Below are 16781 nucleotides of genomic sequence, written 5' to 3'. Positions count from 1 at the left end.
CTCCGTTTGGTGGTGGCCCTGTTGGATTGGATTGAATAAAAGAATCTCAAGTTGAGGATTTGAGCATCAATACTCATAATATGTTTGGTGGTGGCCCTGTAAAATCTCGCTACGTGGATTTAGTTCCGGGCAGGGTAGGAAGCTGTGTGATTTTTCTCAACAACTCCAGAAAATGGGTGAAGAAGTTAGTTGAAGTGAGTTGTGATCGTAGTTTCTTAAGTCCTGATTATGATTTGTCTTTTCATAGTTGAAAAGTCCCACACCGGTTGGATTTTTTGTTTCCGGGTATATTGAAACCACCACACTGCAATTTCATGAGAAATTCTTTATGTCAAAACAATATACAAGGTGTGGGAAGGTATATACAAAGGATGATGCTGAGCTAATTAAACTTCACATAAAAGTGTATTGTATTTGATTGGCTCAAGGATTGTGTTGTATTGAGTGCACATGAAAATGTTTCCAATTGCCAATCATATGACCATGCAAAAAATAAATTAATATTTTGGAAAAATGAATTGATGTATATAGAGTGAGCTTGTTCATATATCACTGTATTCTGCAAATATTATCCTATTATTCTAATTACACACTGATGAGACCAATAGGCCAAAAAAAGGGGTCTAATACTCTAATACATGCAACAAAGTATGAAGGAAAACAGGTAAAAGAATATTAAATAAAAAACAAACCATGTTTCATAGAAAGCTATCATAACTTGCAGATTGTGACAGAAGATGAAGCCCATGTTTTGGTGGGGATTCTATAGGCCATGTTTTGGTGGGGATTCTGTAGGCCATGTTATGATAATGAAACTGTTATGTAGCACAAACTATAAAGATAAGGATAGAAACTATCTCCATAGAACAAGCTATTGTTCAACTGCTATGCTAGAATTCTCTGTATGAGAGGGCCTCCATTTTTTATGAAAGATATTATTTCTTTCAACCACCTGTGCGCCCTTCAACTTCTTATCCTGGGCACTTAGTTTCTCATCTATTAGTTCCAGCAACTCTTGCAAACCAACTCCCATAACGGCAGACGTTTTCACATGTGGAGCCGGCGGTCCCATGGAGCTATATTTTTCCACAACATTGTCCTTAGAGGATTCATTTTGAGGGTCAGCTGCAGATGAAGGTGAACAAAAATCATCTTCATTAACCAAAGTGTCCTCATACAACCAACCGTCAGAATAGTCTTCTTTTTCTTCCACGGCCTCCAAATCACCCAATGAGCGCTCACAAACATATTCGGGTTCTTCAGTGCCTTCATTTTCTGCTGTAATCATAGAAGTCTCATCATCCTCTCCACTGAAGCTGCTAGCTTCATCAGCCTCTTCATCTTCATCAACACCCATGCCCTCTTCTTCAATATCAATCTAAATAATAACCGAGATTGAGTGGATATATACAGAAACTTGTTTTTCCTTGCATTTTGGTAGAAGACAGATGAGTTGTATACTTGTCTTACCTTATTCCAAACTTCAATCATATTCTGAAGCTTCTCTTCTGACACCCCTATTTGTTGAAGAACTTGAAACACTGTTGAGCGATGCTCATCAAGATTGGGAGCACTTGAATCCACCACATGCTTCAGGGAAAGATAGATTCATCATTGAGTCGTCTTTCTCTTATTTCACATAAAGGATCAAGTACATTTTTGAAGTTTTTAACACAAGCAACCATGAAATGGCGAAATGAACCTAATATGCACATTATTTCATACAGTATAATCTTCTGCTATGTGTGATGAAGAGAAACCAGATGTAACATGGCCGATACTCTATGTATTAGGCATTAATCATCCATACATCAAGGATACTAGTAGCAAAACCTAATATCATTAATCTCTCACACGTCAAGGATATTTGAAGCAAAAGAAAGCCTTGATATGGATATTTCAATGGCAATGATAACCTTTATATCACCCTTTACTTTAACAGTTTGATAATTTCTTTTGCTTTTCTCTCCTTGTTTTTTTCTTTTCAAAAGGGGTAAAAGAAGGGATTAGTGAACTTTTGGAACTGGTCTAAGAATTAGAATGTACTGAGATGCTTCCACCAACTTAAAAAATTCAAAAGTTTTGATGGCATATCATACCACAAGCAGGTCAGCTTCCACGACTTCTTCTAAAGTTGCATGAAATGCTTCCACCAACTTAAAAGTTAGAAGAGAAATAGAACAATTAGGTCATTGTTAAACAAGAGTTTTGATGAATAACATTGACAAGAATCAATAAATAAATAGACATGGCAATTCGCTAATGTCTTCAACATACCTGTACAGGCAAATCAGATATAAATCCCACTGTGTCGCTTAAAAGCACTTTCCTCCTATAAATAAAATAAAGAAAAGTGAAGCATACATATAACATACTCAATGCCATCAACCAATAAACAGAACAGAGTACTGCAACAGCGATTTGAATAAACTGAAGTTACTGGTCAGTGGTCACATTACCCTGAAGGAAGAACAGCACTTCTTACTCTAGGATCAACTGTTGCAAACAGTCTGCAATGGATTATTAGAAGCAATATAAATATATTAGAATTTGAGAATGTAAATGCATAAAGGTAAACTGTAAAGGACACTTTACCGAGAATCACTATACAGATCGCTGTCTGATAGCTCGCTAACTAATGTAGATTTTCCCTGATAAAAATATGAAGAAAGGGATTAGTAATGAGTCTAATTACAATATGTAGTGAACCAATATATACTTAGAAAACTTACAGCATTTGTATATCCAACAACTGCTACGGTGGCTAAGCCTTGTCCAAGTGAACCTCCATGCCGCTTCCGACCAGCACGTTGCAAAGCCCGAGTACGGCGGACCTCCTCAATTTGTGTCAATAGATAATTTCTCCTATCTAAGATTCTGAGAGTGGTTCACAGTTTAGTGATCAATTATGTGTGAAAATAAATAATCATAAAAAGTGCTGTGATTGCCCAACAATGAGCAGTTCATATTCATAGTCTGGACAGGTTAATTTCAAATAAGGCCGTGTTCTGGTGTGTTGAAGTTTGAAAGCACCACAAAATAAATGCTTGAGTTAATATATCTTATGACACTCAATCAGGACCACTGTTCCGTGGAAAGCTATATAGCCTAAAACACAATTTTTCTTCACATTCCCACCTTGCACAAATACTATTGCATCAAGCCTAATTACAGTGAATATTTGCATTGCTTGATGCAGTGAGGAAGTAAAAAACCAGCTTTTAAAGTAACACAAGTTTATATGGAAATCATAAGATATATGCCAGGAAAAGCATGAATATCACTTGAGAAGAAATGTATGTATCTTAAAGATTTAGAATCAAAGTTATACCTTCGCCGCTGAAGCTGAAGTTCAGTTTCTCCAGCACCACTCATAAAACCTTGGCCCCCACTTCCTCTCCTGAAAGTGACAAGTATAGAGGTAAGATGTTGTTACTCTAATTAAAAAATCTACTACTACAATAGATCAGACATGCCGGTTCACAGAACCATTCATGTGAGCAAGCATATTTTCTTAATAGAAAGAGAGTGTGAAGAGAAGTATAACAGTTACATTCAGTTTCAACCATGTTTGTAATTCATTATAACCATGTAAGCTGAAAATCGATAGGTATGACAGGTAACATTTGGTGATCCAAATGCGAGCAAAAAGGTCATAGATTCCCACGCTTAGTTTATATTAAAGAAGAGTTTAGCCGTACAAATTGGACATGGAGTATGCAAAATCATGTTTTGTTTCACTTAAATACTATGTTCGTGCCTGGTTATTCTTGTCAGCTGACCCACTGAAGGAATCACAAACAGATTCACAGAATTTTAGGTAGTGTCAGTAATTAACATCATAATTGTCATATATGTCCAAAATTTTGTCTGAGACCAAATCTCCCAGAATGTAATTTAAACCAATCAGCAATTAACAAGATTTCATGTAAAAAAATATCTGTCCAATTTAAAAATGGTATATAACACCAGGAAATTAGGTCATAAACCCACCCTCGGGCACTAACAACTTCAGTTTCTCCATGAGCACCAAATGTTAGGCGACCATCCAGGCCACGAACACGAACAAGCCTGGTTTTCTTGAATGATAGAGCTGCAAGTTCAGCCTACACAGATGGAAAAGCTTACTGGCAGTTACAATGCAACATGAGACTCACTTCTAGAGACAACTGCATCAACCATCAAACAGCTTAACTAGGCGACGTAATATACCTGTAGTTTTGCTTCCTTCGTGAATGCATGAGCATTGAAAATCTCTATTATAAGACCCACGCGATCCAGCACAGGTTTATCCCAAGCCCTCTGTGAAAAACACAGCATTCGAAAAACATCAATTTGCCATTCCAAAAAAAGAAGGGAGAAAATTAACACAAGCAGAACTTGCCTCCAGGTTTCGTTGCTGAACCCCTGACAATATAGTATTGACAAAAACAGCATCCACACCATCCTGTTACAATTGTTACACACTTAACACAATCAAAATCTAAAGCCCAAACTGCTACTAACTGCATGTTTGGAAGTCTTCTATTCTAGCATATTTGAATCAACTCCTCTTACATCAGAATCAATTCTGAAACCCGGAAGCTACTCACACAAGCTTCTCCTCAAAATCAATTCTAGAAGGCTTTCCAAACATTATTCTGAAGTCAAAATCAATTATGCAGAGAAGCTTGTGAGTAGCTTCTGCTTACTAGAATTGTTTCTGAGGGATTATCCAAACATGCTATAAACTGACAAAATTGATTGAAAACAAATGCTAATCCCCAGACAATATAGTATTGACAAAAACAGCATCCACACCACCCTGTTACAATTGTTACAAACTTAACACAATCAAAATCCAAAGTCTAAACTGCTACTAAGTGCATGTTTGAATCAACTTCTCTTACATCATAATCAATTCTGAAACCCAGAAGCTGCTCAAACAAGCCTCTCCCCAAAATCACTTCTAGAAGGTTAATCCAAACATTCACTGATTCTGAAGTCAAAATCAATTATGCAGAGAAGCTTGTGAGTAGCTTCTGCTTACCAAAATTGATTCTGAGGGATTGTCCAAACATGCTATAAACTGAAACCAAACCAATACCCCACATAACCAATCACATGAAAAACCAACAAAAGCTTCTCTTATTCTAACCTTATCTTCAGCAGCTCTCAGATTGCATTTGATGTTATCAACTGTTCCAGGCCCAAAATATGTGTCTGAAAAACACAATCACACAAAGCACATCATCATCATCATCATCATCATCATATCATACAAAATATCATACATGGCAGAAAGTGAAACCGATTGAATGAGAAATGAAACCTGCACGAGGCTTATGGCCTTTGACAGAAGGATTCTGAACAAGGAGGTGAGGGGGCAAAGGCTTATCAAAGAAATCAGTATGGAAATACCCATCACGCTGTTCTTCAAGGGAATTGGCGAGGCAGAGAGCTTCATTGAGCTTGGCCTGAAAGAGCTTTTCGGGGCGGAGACGGGGTTGAACGACGAGAAGCTTCGGCGGTGTTGCAGGGTCGCCGTTGGCGTTGGAGGTGATGGCGGTGGCGGTGGTGGAGTAGGGAGAAGGTGCCCACCATTTGGAATGAGGTGAAGAGAGTGAAGTTTGAATCTTTTTGGTGGAACATTCGAGATTCGCATAAAAAGTTCTCAACATTGTGTTTTATGCTTCTGCAATTCTTCTTCTTCTTCTTCGAGTTTGGAAGAATCATGAATGGGGTTGAGGGTTTTCTTCCAGTGCTGTGAAAATACTGAAATGCCCTCGATTGTAAGATCATATGTTATTAACAATATTTTTTTTGGTGCTGATAATTTTATTAGCAATCTAATTTCGTGTAAGTGGTTCATAATCATAAGTGTTGTAACAAAGAAAAAAGTGGTTAATAAGTGTACACCATTTTCTCGATGCTTTTTAAGTTTTTGATGCATTGGTTGAGTTTGAGACTGATTGTCTTCAGCTATATCAGGCGCTTGAATTACTCTTATTTATTTTCAGTCATTAGTGATTGTAATGCTTTAGTTTCGTTATTTGACTTTGTTGATGTTTCTTTTTGTGCGATGAGGAGGTAATTCTATAGCCGACTATTTGGCCAAAAATGCATCCTCCTTTCGAGCCTTTGAGTTTGCTTCATTTTATAGACTTTGATGTTGACTTCTATGGCTGTTTGATTTATTGCATGGCTATGTTTCATTCAAAAAGTTTTTGATGCATGTAAAGGGTGTTTGATGGTTTAAATGATTGAAAACTAAATAAATAATTGAAGTTTAATTAATATTTTTCTAGTAGTGAAGCTCAAATGATTTCACATGAGAGTGCAAAAGAAAATATATTGAAAACATGATTTAGTATTTTTAAATAAGGAAAGGAAGTTTCAAGAAAAAAAAGGAAAGGAAGAAAATTATAAAAAAGGAACCGACGAAATGAATGGTGATAAGATGACAAAAAGAAAGGAAAGGAAAGGTGAGAAAGATGAGAAAGGAAGAACATGTGAAAAAAAAACTTCAGAACATTTGAAATCTCCAATGCCATTGTAGATTTCATGAAAAAAAAATTGAAATCTTCAATAATAGTGGCGATACCAGTAGTAAAAAAATGAAATAAAATAAAATCTCCAATGTTAATGGCAACACTAGTTAAAAAAAATAAAAAATTTATGTGTAACCAATGACAGTGGCGATTTCATAAGAATCAACTTTTTTTTAAGAAAATCGCCAACGCCAGTGACGATTTATACTAGATCCGTAAATAATTCAAAACTTGCACTAGATTGGTAAATAAGTTTGAAAACAACACTAATGATGTAAAAAAGTCAAATGTTATACCCTCCAACAAATATTCATAAAAATATTTATGCTTGGTAGAAAGATCCAAAAAAGCTTTCAACAGTAAATCAACCCTAATTTCTACTTTCTCAATGTAATGAAATTATACAAACACTTCGAAAACAGGGAGCATGACAGAACAATGGGGAATAATATTCATTGAAAAATGCTTTGGACAATTTGAATGAAAAAAATAACAGAGCCTAGAATTTTTTTTCTAAATAATGCAAAAAAGTTTTTTAATTAGCAAAAAGGGGCACGAAAAAATTTATTTAGCAAGATGGGGTACTTTTAGTGGGATTCGCGAGTTTTGTTGCGTTTCCATCTATTATTCTGAAAAAGGTCTGACTGCGTTGGGAGGTGCAGGGTGATTGGGGAAATCATTGCTTTATGATGGTGGGATTCGCAAGTTTTCTTGCGTTTTCCATGTCAGGGTGGCAGGTTGCACGTTATTGGATTCGCAAGTTTTCTTGCGTTTTCCATGTAGTTGGAATGATGGTCAATGATGGTGGCAGGGTGGCAGGGTGGCAGGTTGCACGTTATTGGTGTCGCGACTTTACCTGCGAATTCAAGTGCTTTTCAGGTGCTTTTCAGGTGGCAGTACTGACATGGAGGGAAAGGAATGGCTAAGATTGAATGCTCAATTTTTTTTGCGAATCCAGGATATACAAAATGACAAAATAAGCGAGATTGACTGGATTCTCAATTATTTTTGCGAATTCAAAACACTATAAGTTAACTCCTGAGCCTCATAACTTTCTTCTACGAAAAATACACTTCAATATTTTCAAAACTTCAATCTCCTGCATTTCAGAACGTTTCTGTAACGAAAAAAACCTTTGCAATGGATCAAGTTATTACTTTTGTGTATTACGATGGCAGGGTTGTCCATGGCGACCAAGGTGCCATATTCGAAGGTCGGAGAAGGTCCATGCATCTGAAGCGAAACATTACCTTCGACCGTTTGAAGAAGAAAATCCACGAAAGGTTGAAGCTGCAAAGGAACCAGATGATTTCTAGAGTCAGCTCTAGATTTATGACGACACCGAATCCCATTTTTTTTACGCATTTTGAGATAGTTGATAATGTTGATGTTCAAGTCATGATGGATGCATTTAGTCAGCAGTCATATATGGTTCAGCTGGAGCTGTATGTTGAAGTTACTGAAGCTGGAAGTTCATCAATGTCAGTGCCGACGTATCTGTCGTCTACTCAACCGAGACCCACTGAAGACGGTGGTAGACATGTTGTTGATGAGGAGCTTCTTGCAGAACCATATACTGTGCCTTTTAGCGTTATGAGTATTGAAGAGACCAATATCGTCGTTCCTTCGGATGTCGCAGTTAATTTGGGCGATGATTATGACTACCGCCTTGACAATGATAATGTGGACGGTGAAGTCATTCCTTCAGACGATGACCACAATGAAGATGAAAGAATGCAAGAAGGAGGTGACGAGTCTGACACAGACGATGAGGGAGACCGACACGCTAATCCTCAGCCTCGGATGGCACCTCATCCTGCTGATCAACCTGCGGCACCAGTGAATGTCAATGTTGAAACTCAAGGTATGTACAATCAACATATCTCATCAAGCGTTGTTTTTTATAAATATATGGTACTTGATATATTTCTATAATTTTATAGGCCACCCAAACACGGCCCCATTCTGGAGTGCTTCTTCGCATTATACATATATTAACTGGGATCACCCAGATGAAGAAACTGATTTTTATTCTGAAACGGATGTGAATGGATCATGGAAGCTAGGTGATGACTTATGTAAAGGGTTGATTTTTGAAAACAAGCGTGCTGTACAGGATGCCTTGTTACACTATTGTTTTAGACTAAATCAAACTTATAAGATGAGTGAATCCAAGCCAGAGTACTTTACTGCAAAGTGTCAGAAATCCGTAGATGGCTGCCCGTGGAGGATAAGGGCACATCTATCCAAGAAAATTGGTAAATGGATCATATCCAAATGGGGGGGTTCGCATACGTGCTTAAATGCGATGACTTCTCAAGACCACAAGAAGATGACGTCCACCTTCATGTGACGATTGCCCAGTCTCACATTGTGCGGACGTATAGCATAGATAGGTCCAGGTTCGAAGTAGAGGAGGGATTCAACCAGCAGAACCATCGCAGTGGTTATACGTGGAGACTGAACTTAGATGAAAGAACTTGCGAATGTGGGCGCTTCCAGACGTTCAAATATCCTTGTTCACATGTGATCGCCGCGTGCGCCAACCAGAGTTTAGACTATCTTCAATATGTGGACCCTGTTTATACGATTCAGAACATTGTGGATGCGTATTCAGGGCAGTGGTACCCCATTGGGAATGATCTGAACATGCCGCCCAGAGCTGGGCCTAGAATTGCTCCAGATCCTGCCAAAATACGGAAGAAGGGTCGTCCAAGGTCTACCCGTATAAGAAATGAGATGGACTTAAGGGAGAATCAATCTTAGCCGAGTCGGAGATCAGTGTCACTACAAAGATAATTATGATGCTTTAATTGTGCAAGCTCTTAAATTAATCACTGTGTGTAAGCTTGAAGTGTAGTCCAAATGCATGTGAGAAATAATTATGTTAGAGCTTAAACATTGGCTCATTACTATTGTTTCTAACTTAATATGAATTGGATGCTAGTACATATCAAAACAAGAAAGAAAGAATTTAATAGTATAGTATTATTATATACTCGTATACTATATACATATATATATATATATAAACTAAAAGTTTAATGTATAAACTAATTTTTTATTATAAGGACGGTCTCTTGCATTCCGGTATGGCCTATCTGGGTCTAAAATATATTACACACCAACTTTAAATTCACTAATTATAAGTAAATGATACAACAAATTAACAATTTCGACAATTAGGATAAGGACGGTCTCTTGCATCCCGGTATGGCCTATCTGGGTCTCCCCCTGCAGCTGCACGGTTCAAGTCCAGTTGGAAGTTAGCCTGTGTCTGCTGGAGCTGCGAAGGGTCTATATCTTGCCAGAATTGCGGTCGAGGAGGATCCAGCAATTCACGAATTGCAACACCATCCCAGTCACCCATTGGATTCCAAGTATCTGGACTAACGTCCTGCATATGCACTGGCGGTGTCTGAAAGTTGTCATAGCCATGTTGTGACCCGGCAAATGACTGTTCACCAACAAAATTTGTTGATGACACAAATTGTTGAGAGTGTGATCCATCAAAAGGCGGTGCCGGCACATATGGCTGAGATTGTGAACTGTCAAAATGCGGTGTTGGTATATATGGCTGAGACATGGATCCATCAAATTGTGCCGAGGGAGTATATGGCTGAGATCCATACATTGTTTGAGTCTCGGGCATCTGCATCGGTGTCTCTTCCTGATCATCATGAACCCCAGATGACCCCGCCCCATAATAGTATGGTCGGTATGTCTCATTCAGATCAAGGGGGTACAATGAGTACTGTCCATGTGGAGGTGGTAGTGTTCCCCCCTGAATAATAACATGTTCGGGAATCTGAGATTCTCGCCGTCTTCCAAGACCTTCCCCTTCTTCTTTTCCAGTCGGCGGTATGTCATTTGTGGTTGCGTGTGTAAACTCCATAGGAAAGCTAGGAACCGATGCAGCGGGATGAGATATCCTGTCACTTGCATGGCAAAGTGTAAGGCAACGAGCAGCTTGGTTCTGAAGGTCATGATCCGTGTATAGTGGGCGACCTTCAGGTGTCAGTCCATACCATACATGCTGAACGCGCATAGCCTACATTATTAATAACAGAGTGAGGATGTTACGCACATATATGAATACAGAAGTAAAAATAACGCAACAATTTAAAAATAATAACCATTTGCCACCTTGTTGCAGCCGCACGCGTCAACCAACGAACGGAATACTTGTCGTACCAAATCATGTACTCATCATTTGGCCCAACAAGAGTATTAGTCTCGGGTTGGTTAGCCAACCTCTGGTGCCTCTCCGACCACAGCTGTATAAAACCACGCATGTTATGTACCCAATCCTGCTTTTCCTTCCCTTTTAGAGAAATATCATGCATTTCATTAAGTTGAGACGGTGCATCCGGTACAGGTTGAAACATCCCGAATTGTTGCATAACTCGATCCGGTTGATGCCACTCTGAAATGTGATAGAGTACCATTGGCACCACAGTTCTCCATAAATGCATGTTTTCTCGACAACGTTCCGGAAGCCCATTGAGAACACGATCAGAGTACGGCTTCCACACAAACTACATACACAAGAAGGATAAGAATTTAAATGAAAATAAAGATAAGCAAAGTCCGACAAGCTACTCACGTCATTAGAACTCAAATCGTCTAGTTTGGTGCGCCACCACTCGATTTGCTTCTTTGCCCACTTTATTGGTTTTTCCGGATCCGGGTCCCTCCATCTGTTTAATATATAAAAAATGAATGAACCGTAATGTTTGAATTTAAGGACATGAAATTAACAACGAAATTTATTATTTAAATTATGTGCATACCTTGCCGCGAGTGGGAGGCCACGGTGCAACCTCGGTGGATCCGGGCCGATTCCTGGAATCCTTAGCCATGCCCACACTTGTATCAAATAAGCACAGCCGCCAATCTCTGTACGTGAAGCACCAGTTGCATAACACAACTCATGATAGAGAAGTGCTAGTACGGCTGAACCCCAACTATACTTTGCGGTCTCCTCAAAGTCTCGTAAGAGAATGAGATATCTAAGAGGGACATGTGAACCGGTGTGGTCACAAAGTAAGAAAGTACCAATTAGTCGCAAGATGAATGCTCTTGCAGCATACATAAGTTGTATCGGGTCGGCACCGGCTAGATTATGAAAATTAAATTGCTCAGCCAGCCAAACCAACTTCAAGCCACCTCCTTTGATAGCACTGGCGGGTGGCACCACTCCGAGCAAGTCCTCTACAAGCTCAGACCAATCACACCAAGTAACTCCGGTGACAGGATTCCCATCAATGGGTAAGCCAAGATGAACAACAACATCTTGCAGAGTGATAGTACACTCTCCGAACGGCATATGAAACGTGTGTGTCTCAGGCCTCCATCGCTCCACCATAGCTGATATTAAAACTTTGTCAAGTTTCAGAGACCCAGCTAAGGCAGCTTCGTAAAATCCGGCTTGACGAAGGTGGCCTACAATTTCAGCGGGAATAAAATCTCGAAAATTCCGATATTTTCTCACTTTCAGAATTCTATTTATTTGGTTCCACGCACCAACAGACACGTGTTTGCCATCTTTTTGCAAATACAACACACTATCATTCCTCGGACCCAATTTGACCACTTCTTGGTCGGCCATTTACAATACCTATTGAACATAATGAATAAAAGATGATAGTTAATAAAATTTAATGATAATAATTCTAAAATAATTTAATATAACTTAATGATAATAATTCTAAAATAATTTAAGTAACAAAACTTAATGATAATAATTCTAAAATAATTTAAGTAACAAAACTTAATGCTAATAATTAATAAAAGTTATACAATATAGTTAGTAATAATAATCAAGTCACATATGAAAACTAGTCATTTACTTATATCATTATTAACAAAACCATTAAAAAAATATTTCAAAGTAAAGGTTGAAAGAGTAGGGAAAATACCTTTATTTTGAGGGGGGAGAGTTCAAAGAAATTAACACTTTGAGAGTTGAGAGAAAATTGGTCGAGAGTTGGGAGAAAGTTGTGAGAGTTAAGAGATTTGGGAGTTGGAGTTGAGGGAGTTGGGAGAGTGGCGGTCTATTTGTAGGGGTTGGAGACCGCCACAAAACACTACAATTCGCAACATTTATTGCGGTTCCATGGTCAAATCAGAGCTGCCACGTTCCTTCCCCATGCAGCCAGACTCACGGGTCCTGTCTTGTTCCCCTGCCACCCTGCCACCCTGCCCCATATCACCTGAATCATTGTGCCATCATTCACCCTGAAAAGTTGGTCTCGCAATAAAACATGCGGCTCCCACTCCCCATCAATGTGTCCTCCTCGAGTCAATCAGTCAGCACGTGGCCCTTCCTCCTCGAGTCAGTCAGTCAGCACGTGGCCCTTCCCCATGCATCTCAAGTTGGACTCGCAAGAAAACATGCGGCTCCCACACACGGCCAAAATCATAAGGCAATTATTTTCCAATCACCCTGCAACCCATCATTCACCCATCATTTCCCAATCAGCTTTTACTTTTTCAGACTTGCAATTCGCAACATTAATTGCGGAACCCAACAAAGTACCCCATCTTGCTAAATATTGTTTTTAGTACCCTTTTTGCTAATTAAAAATATTTTTTGCATTATTTAGAAAAAAAATTCAAAAAAATTTACTAAGAATAAATTCATATTATCTAAATGGGGTCAGGGATCTTGGATGAACCAGCCTTCTAGGACAAAGTGTATAAGTAATTTCAGTCACTTTTCTTTTTCTGATTTTTATGACATTATGCTCTCCATAAATATCATTGGTTCAGAGATAGATGCACGCTTTAAATGAAAAATAACTAGTCCGGAGTTGGACACTTAAAATTTGAGGGGTGATAAGTGAACAATCATATACTGATATACAAAACCTGTTGTTTTCGCTTTCTTATAGTTGAAGGGTGAGACTTTCTAATCCAGCTGTTGTATACATGATCAGGAGTTTCAGTGTGCTTATCAATTATAGTTGGAACTGATTTTCTTTTCTGTTTGTGTATAGCTTTCATGTCATGGTGTTCTTGATCTTGCTCCTTATTAATATCATCTACAAAAGTAGTTATATGTCAGCATGCATGTAAATATTTGGAATTTATGGCTTAAATAAGTTTTTGGTCCCTAACCTTTACTAAATGCTTGGTTTTAATCCCTCGCCGGAACAAAGGTGGGTTTTAGTCCCTAATCTTTGCCACAAAATTTGGTTTTCATCCCTCCGGAGCTCTTGGTCAACGCCGGAGCTCCGGTGGCCCATGTGGCCTTGCCATGTGGGATTAATGAGGCCAGGTGTTAATTAATTTTTTTTAAATTAACTCAATTACCTAAACTAATCCCTCACCTAATTAATTAAAACACTCATTTAATTAGTTCCCCATCCCCCAATCATCAATCAAACCCATAAAACAAAATCCCAAACACAGAAAAATTCCCAACCCTAGAAACACATTTAGCTTGCAAATCACAGTGGCATAAACCCAGAAAATGTTCAAGCAGATTAAAATAGTACAAATTGTTTGAGCAATATTGTCATACTAGAAACAAAAATAGAAATCTGAAATAGTTTGATATGGTAGCAAGAACAAAAGTGTAAAACGGGTAACAGGAACAAGAGTATGAACTGGCAACAGGAAGTTGCAGCATGTTATCCATCTTCATCAAAATCACATATCATGTTGCTCGTACTCTCCCTCTTGCTCTTCATACTCATCTTCATCAGCAGTTCTCATCCATTCCTTACCCAGAAGCGAACTCAAGCAGAAAAAAATTACCCATAAAATGTTCTCTGTCACATTGAGAATAGACCAGAAATTAACATGACAATGATAACAGTTAAGATAACAAAAATTCCGAAAATTACCTATTTTCCCTTATTCACCATAAACCCAGAAAACAACAACCCCACACCCAAACCTAGCCACTCCAAACCAGGTGCATACACAGATCGAGACCCCCAAACCCAACCACATCCAGATCGAGCCGCAGAACTTGCTGTAGATGAGGATCTTGTATGCTTCTTTGTTTGCTTCTGACGGAGATTGAGACATGGTGCTGGATGTTACAAATGGTGAAATCAACATGATGTGCTTGTGGATTGCACAAATCAAATTGTTCACTATGAAAATTCAACAGATGATCAATCTGATATGCCGGTGTTGATGGAAAATAATCAAGGTATGATGAATATTACTACTCAAGCTGATTTTGTTTTTGTGGATGGTACAAATGCAACTAATCAACTTGATGAGACAATAGATTGGAGTACTTTAATTGACGAGGTTGTGGATGGGGCTGGTCTAAGTGATGAGGATTGGGCTAGTTTTTCAATCAAAGATAAACTTGCTTTGATTTTTTTTATATATCTAGGCTGCTTATTTAGTTCATACTAATCTGTCACACTGCATTTTAGGCAAAACCAAATGGTAACCAAACAATATTAGCATCTATGGCTCTTTAATTTTAATATATTACCCATTTTCAAAAAAAAAAAAACTTCCGCAGTAAATGGAAGCTAATTTTTACTAGGCTTATTGAAGTACATTTGGGCCCAAAAGTCATGTTGATTTACTTGAGCTTATTAAAATACACTTTGGGGATTTTCTTTTCTCACCATCCGACACCTAAAATACTCCTGAGGCTACACACTAAAATGCCCCTTTGTTGTTTTTACACCAAGCAAGCATTTACAGTTATTTACTACAAACATTTTAATTGTTTGATACATATAGATTTTTATCATATGCCACAAAACTTTATCTCAAAAACATAGTTACTTTACGTATTGGTAAAATCCTCTTCTCAAAATCTTTGCGGTCAACTAGGATCAGAGCACTTCCTCAGCATACTTTATTTTGTTGGATTTTACTCATCTTGAGTGAGTCATAAACCCAATTATTACTATGGTTAAATGAAAAATCATCACTTATGATTATGATCACATACTTGCACATGTATAACATATTATAATGTTGAGTTCAAAAAAAAAATTATAATGTTCTTTAAATCTAAATAACTTATTTTATATTTTAGAGTGAATCTCCTATTTTAGATGAGTTGAGTTGAGTAAATGTTTTCTTTTGGTTTTTAACAACGGATTTTGTAGTCTAACTTACTCATATACATTCCAACTAACAAAAACTTCTCATATACATGAATTTTTTAAACCTTTTTATTTTTCAGGTAAATCACCGGTCACCACCCTTTCCATATTCATAGTTTCAGTTACATGTATACAAATTTCTTTCATAGTAAACAACTACATTTCTTTATTGGGTTATGCGTCACATTTGAGTTTGAAATGGATTGCTTCTATGTACCAAATTTGAAACCAAACCAACCTAACTTGTGAACTAATGTGAAGGGCAGTTGTAAAGACATAAGAAAAACATTGCTAGTAATTTGCTGCTCTGTGCTATTCTATAGTTGGTCGTTAACTAAGTCTCATAACTGAAAACTTTAGAATAAGGCCTTTAATAGTTATTTTGAGGTTATGGGCTTAATGTGGTAGCTTCACGTTAGATATATTTGTATTGGGAAGTAACCAAGAGTCCCATACCTTACATATGATTAGTTTTTTCATCCACAAATCACATTACGGCAAGGTTTGGGATCATAGCTATTTCATTTGCTTCAATTTTCACCCATTAATAGCATGCAAATCACATTCTCATATTGCCACAACATGCTTTCTTTCCCATTTTCAGAAACTCCTCTGTTTCAAATGATTAAGTCTCTAGCTTTATAGTTAAGATTCTTATGTATATATATTATTGATTACATCTATAAGGAGTCATAGACCCGCAACTAATGAATAAGGAGGTTGTTGTTCCTTATAAGGGAAAGTATTTAAGTTAATGCATCTTTGGATACATAGTAAAAAATCACGGCAAAGCCATAATTACGATGGACAGAAGCAACTACTCTTAACTTTTTGTGACAATTTGCCATGATTTAGATCTCACCGTGATGATTTTCCACCCTGTAAATATGCACTTACTCTTATTAGTGGACAACTACCAGTTCCATATATTTTCTAAATTTATCTTAAAATCAATTCTTATACACAAAAGTTACTGATATAAATTTCTCTTATAATCAATTTCTGTTTACAATAAGTAATCAATTTCTCTTGACAAATACTCAATTAATCCGTGTACAACATAAGTTTACATCTAGTTAATTACATGTATTTACTTAAACTCTTTCAAAACCATGTCATTGGCATGCGGGTGTTGGCAGGATAAATGATGGGAGAAAAT

The 16781-nt window shown here is 37.6% G+C and overlaps 2 protein-coding genes and 1 long non-coding RNA gene across 3 annotated transcripts; 1 reads left to right on the top strand and 2 right to left on the bottom strand.

Moving 5' to 3' along the window:
• Positions 1 to 493: 493 nt before the first annotated feature.
• LOC130733298 (GTP-binding protein At3g49725, chloroplastic) lies at positions 494 to 5745 on the bottom strand. The gene is made up of 13 exons (XM_057585429.1): positions 5312 to 5745; positions 5138 to 5202; positions 4385 to 4447; positions 4213 to 4302; positions 3994 to 4106; positions 3332 to 3400; positions 2733 to 2877; positions 2596 to 2651; positions 2460 to 2510; positions 2278 to 2332; positions 2100 to 2156; positions 1471 to 1590; positions 494 to 1378 (listed from the first exon to the last, which is right to left on the bottom strand). Exons 1-13 carry the CDS (start codon positions 5658 to 5660, stop codon positions 872 to 874), a joined length of 1740 nt encoding a protein of 579 aa, XP_057441412.1. The 5' UTR covers positions 5661 to 5745; the 3' UTR covers positions 494 to 871.
• Positions 5746 to 7040: 1295 nt separating this feature from the next.
• On the top strand, positions 7041 to 9311 carry LOC130733297 (uncharacterized). The gene is made up of 2 exons (XM_057585428.1): positions 7041 to 8394; positions 8474 to 9311. The coding sequence occupies exons 1-2, from the start codon at positions 7671 to 7673 to the stop codon at positions 8881 to 8883; spliced, it is 1134 nt and encodes a 377-aa protein (XP_057441411.1). The 5' UTR covers positions 7041 to 7670; the 3' UTR covers positions 8884 to 9311.
• A 4660-nt stretch (positions 9312 to 13971) lies between these two features.
• On the bottom strand, positions 13972 to 14937 carry LOC130731552 (uncharacterized). The gene is made up of 2 exons (XR_009016730.1): positions 14384 to 14937; positions 13972 to 14308 (listed from the first exon to the last, which is right to left on the bottom strand). It is a non-coding gene; the product is annotated as an uncharacterized LOC130731552 (long non-coding RNA).
• Positions 14938 to 16781: the final 1844 nt, after the last annotated feature.

The sequence above is a fragment of the Lotus japonicus genome, chromosome 1 (genome assembly GCF_012489685.1).
Source record: "Lotus japonicus ecotype B-129 chromosome 1, LjGifu_v1.2".
NCBI lineage: Eukaryota > Viridiplantae > Streptophyta > Magnoliopsida > Fabales > Fabaceae > Lotus > Lotus japonicus.
This window is presented reverse-complemented; position numbering and strand designations above follow the sequence as displayed.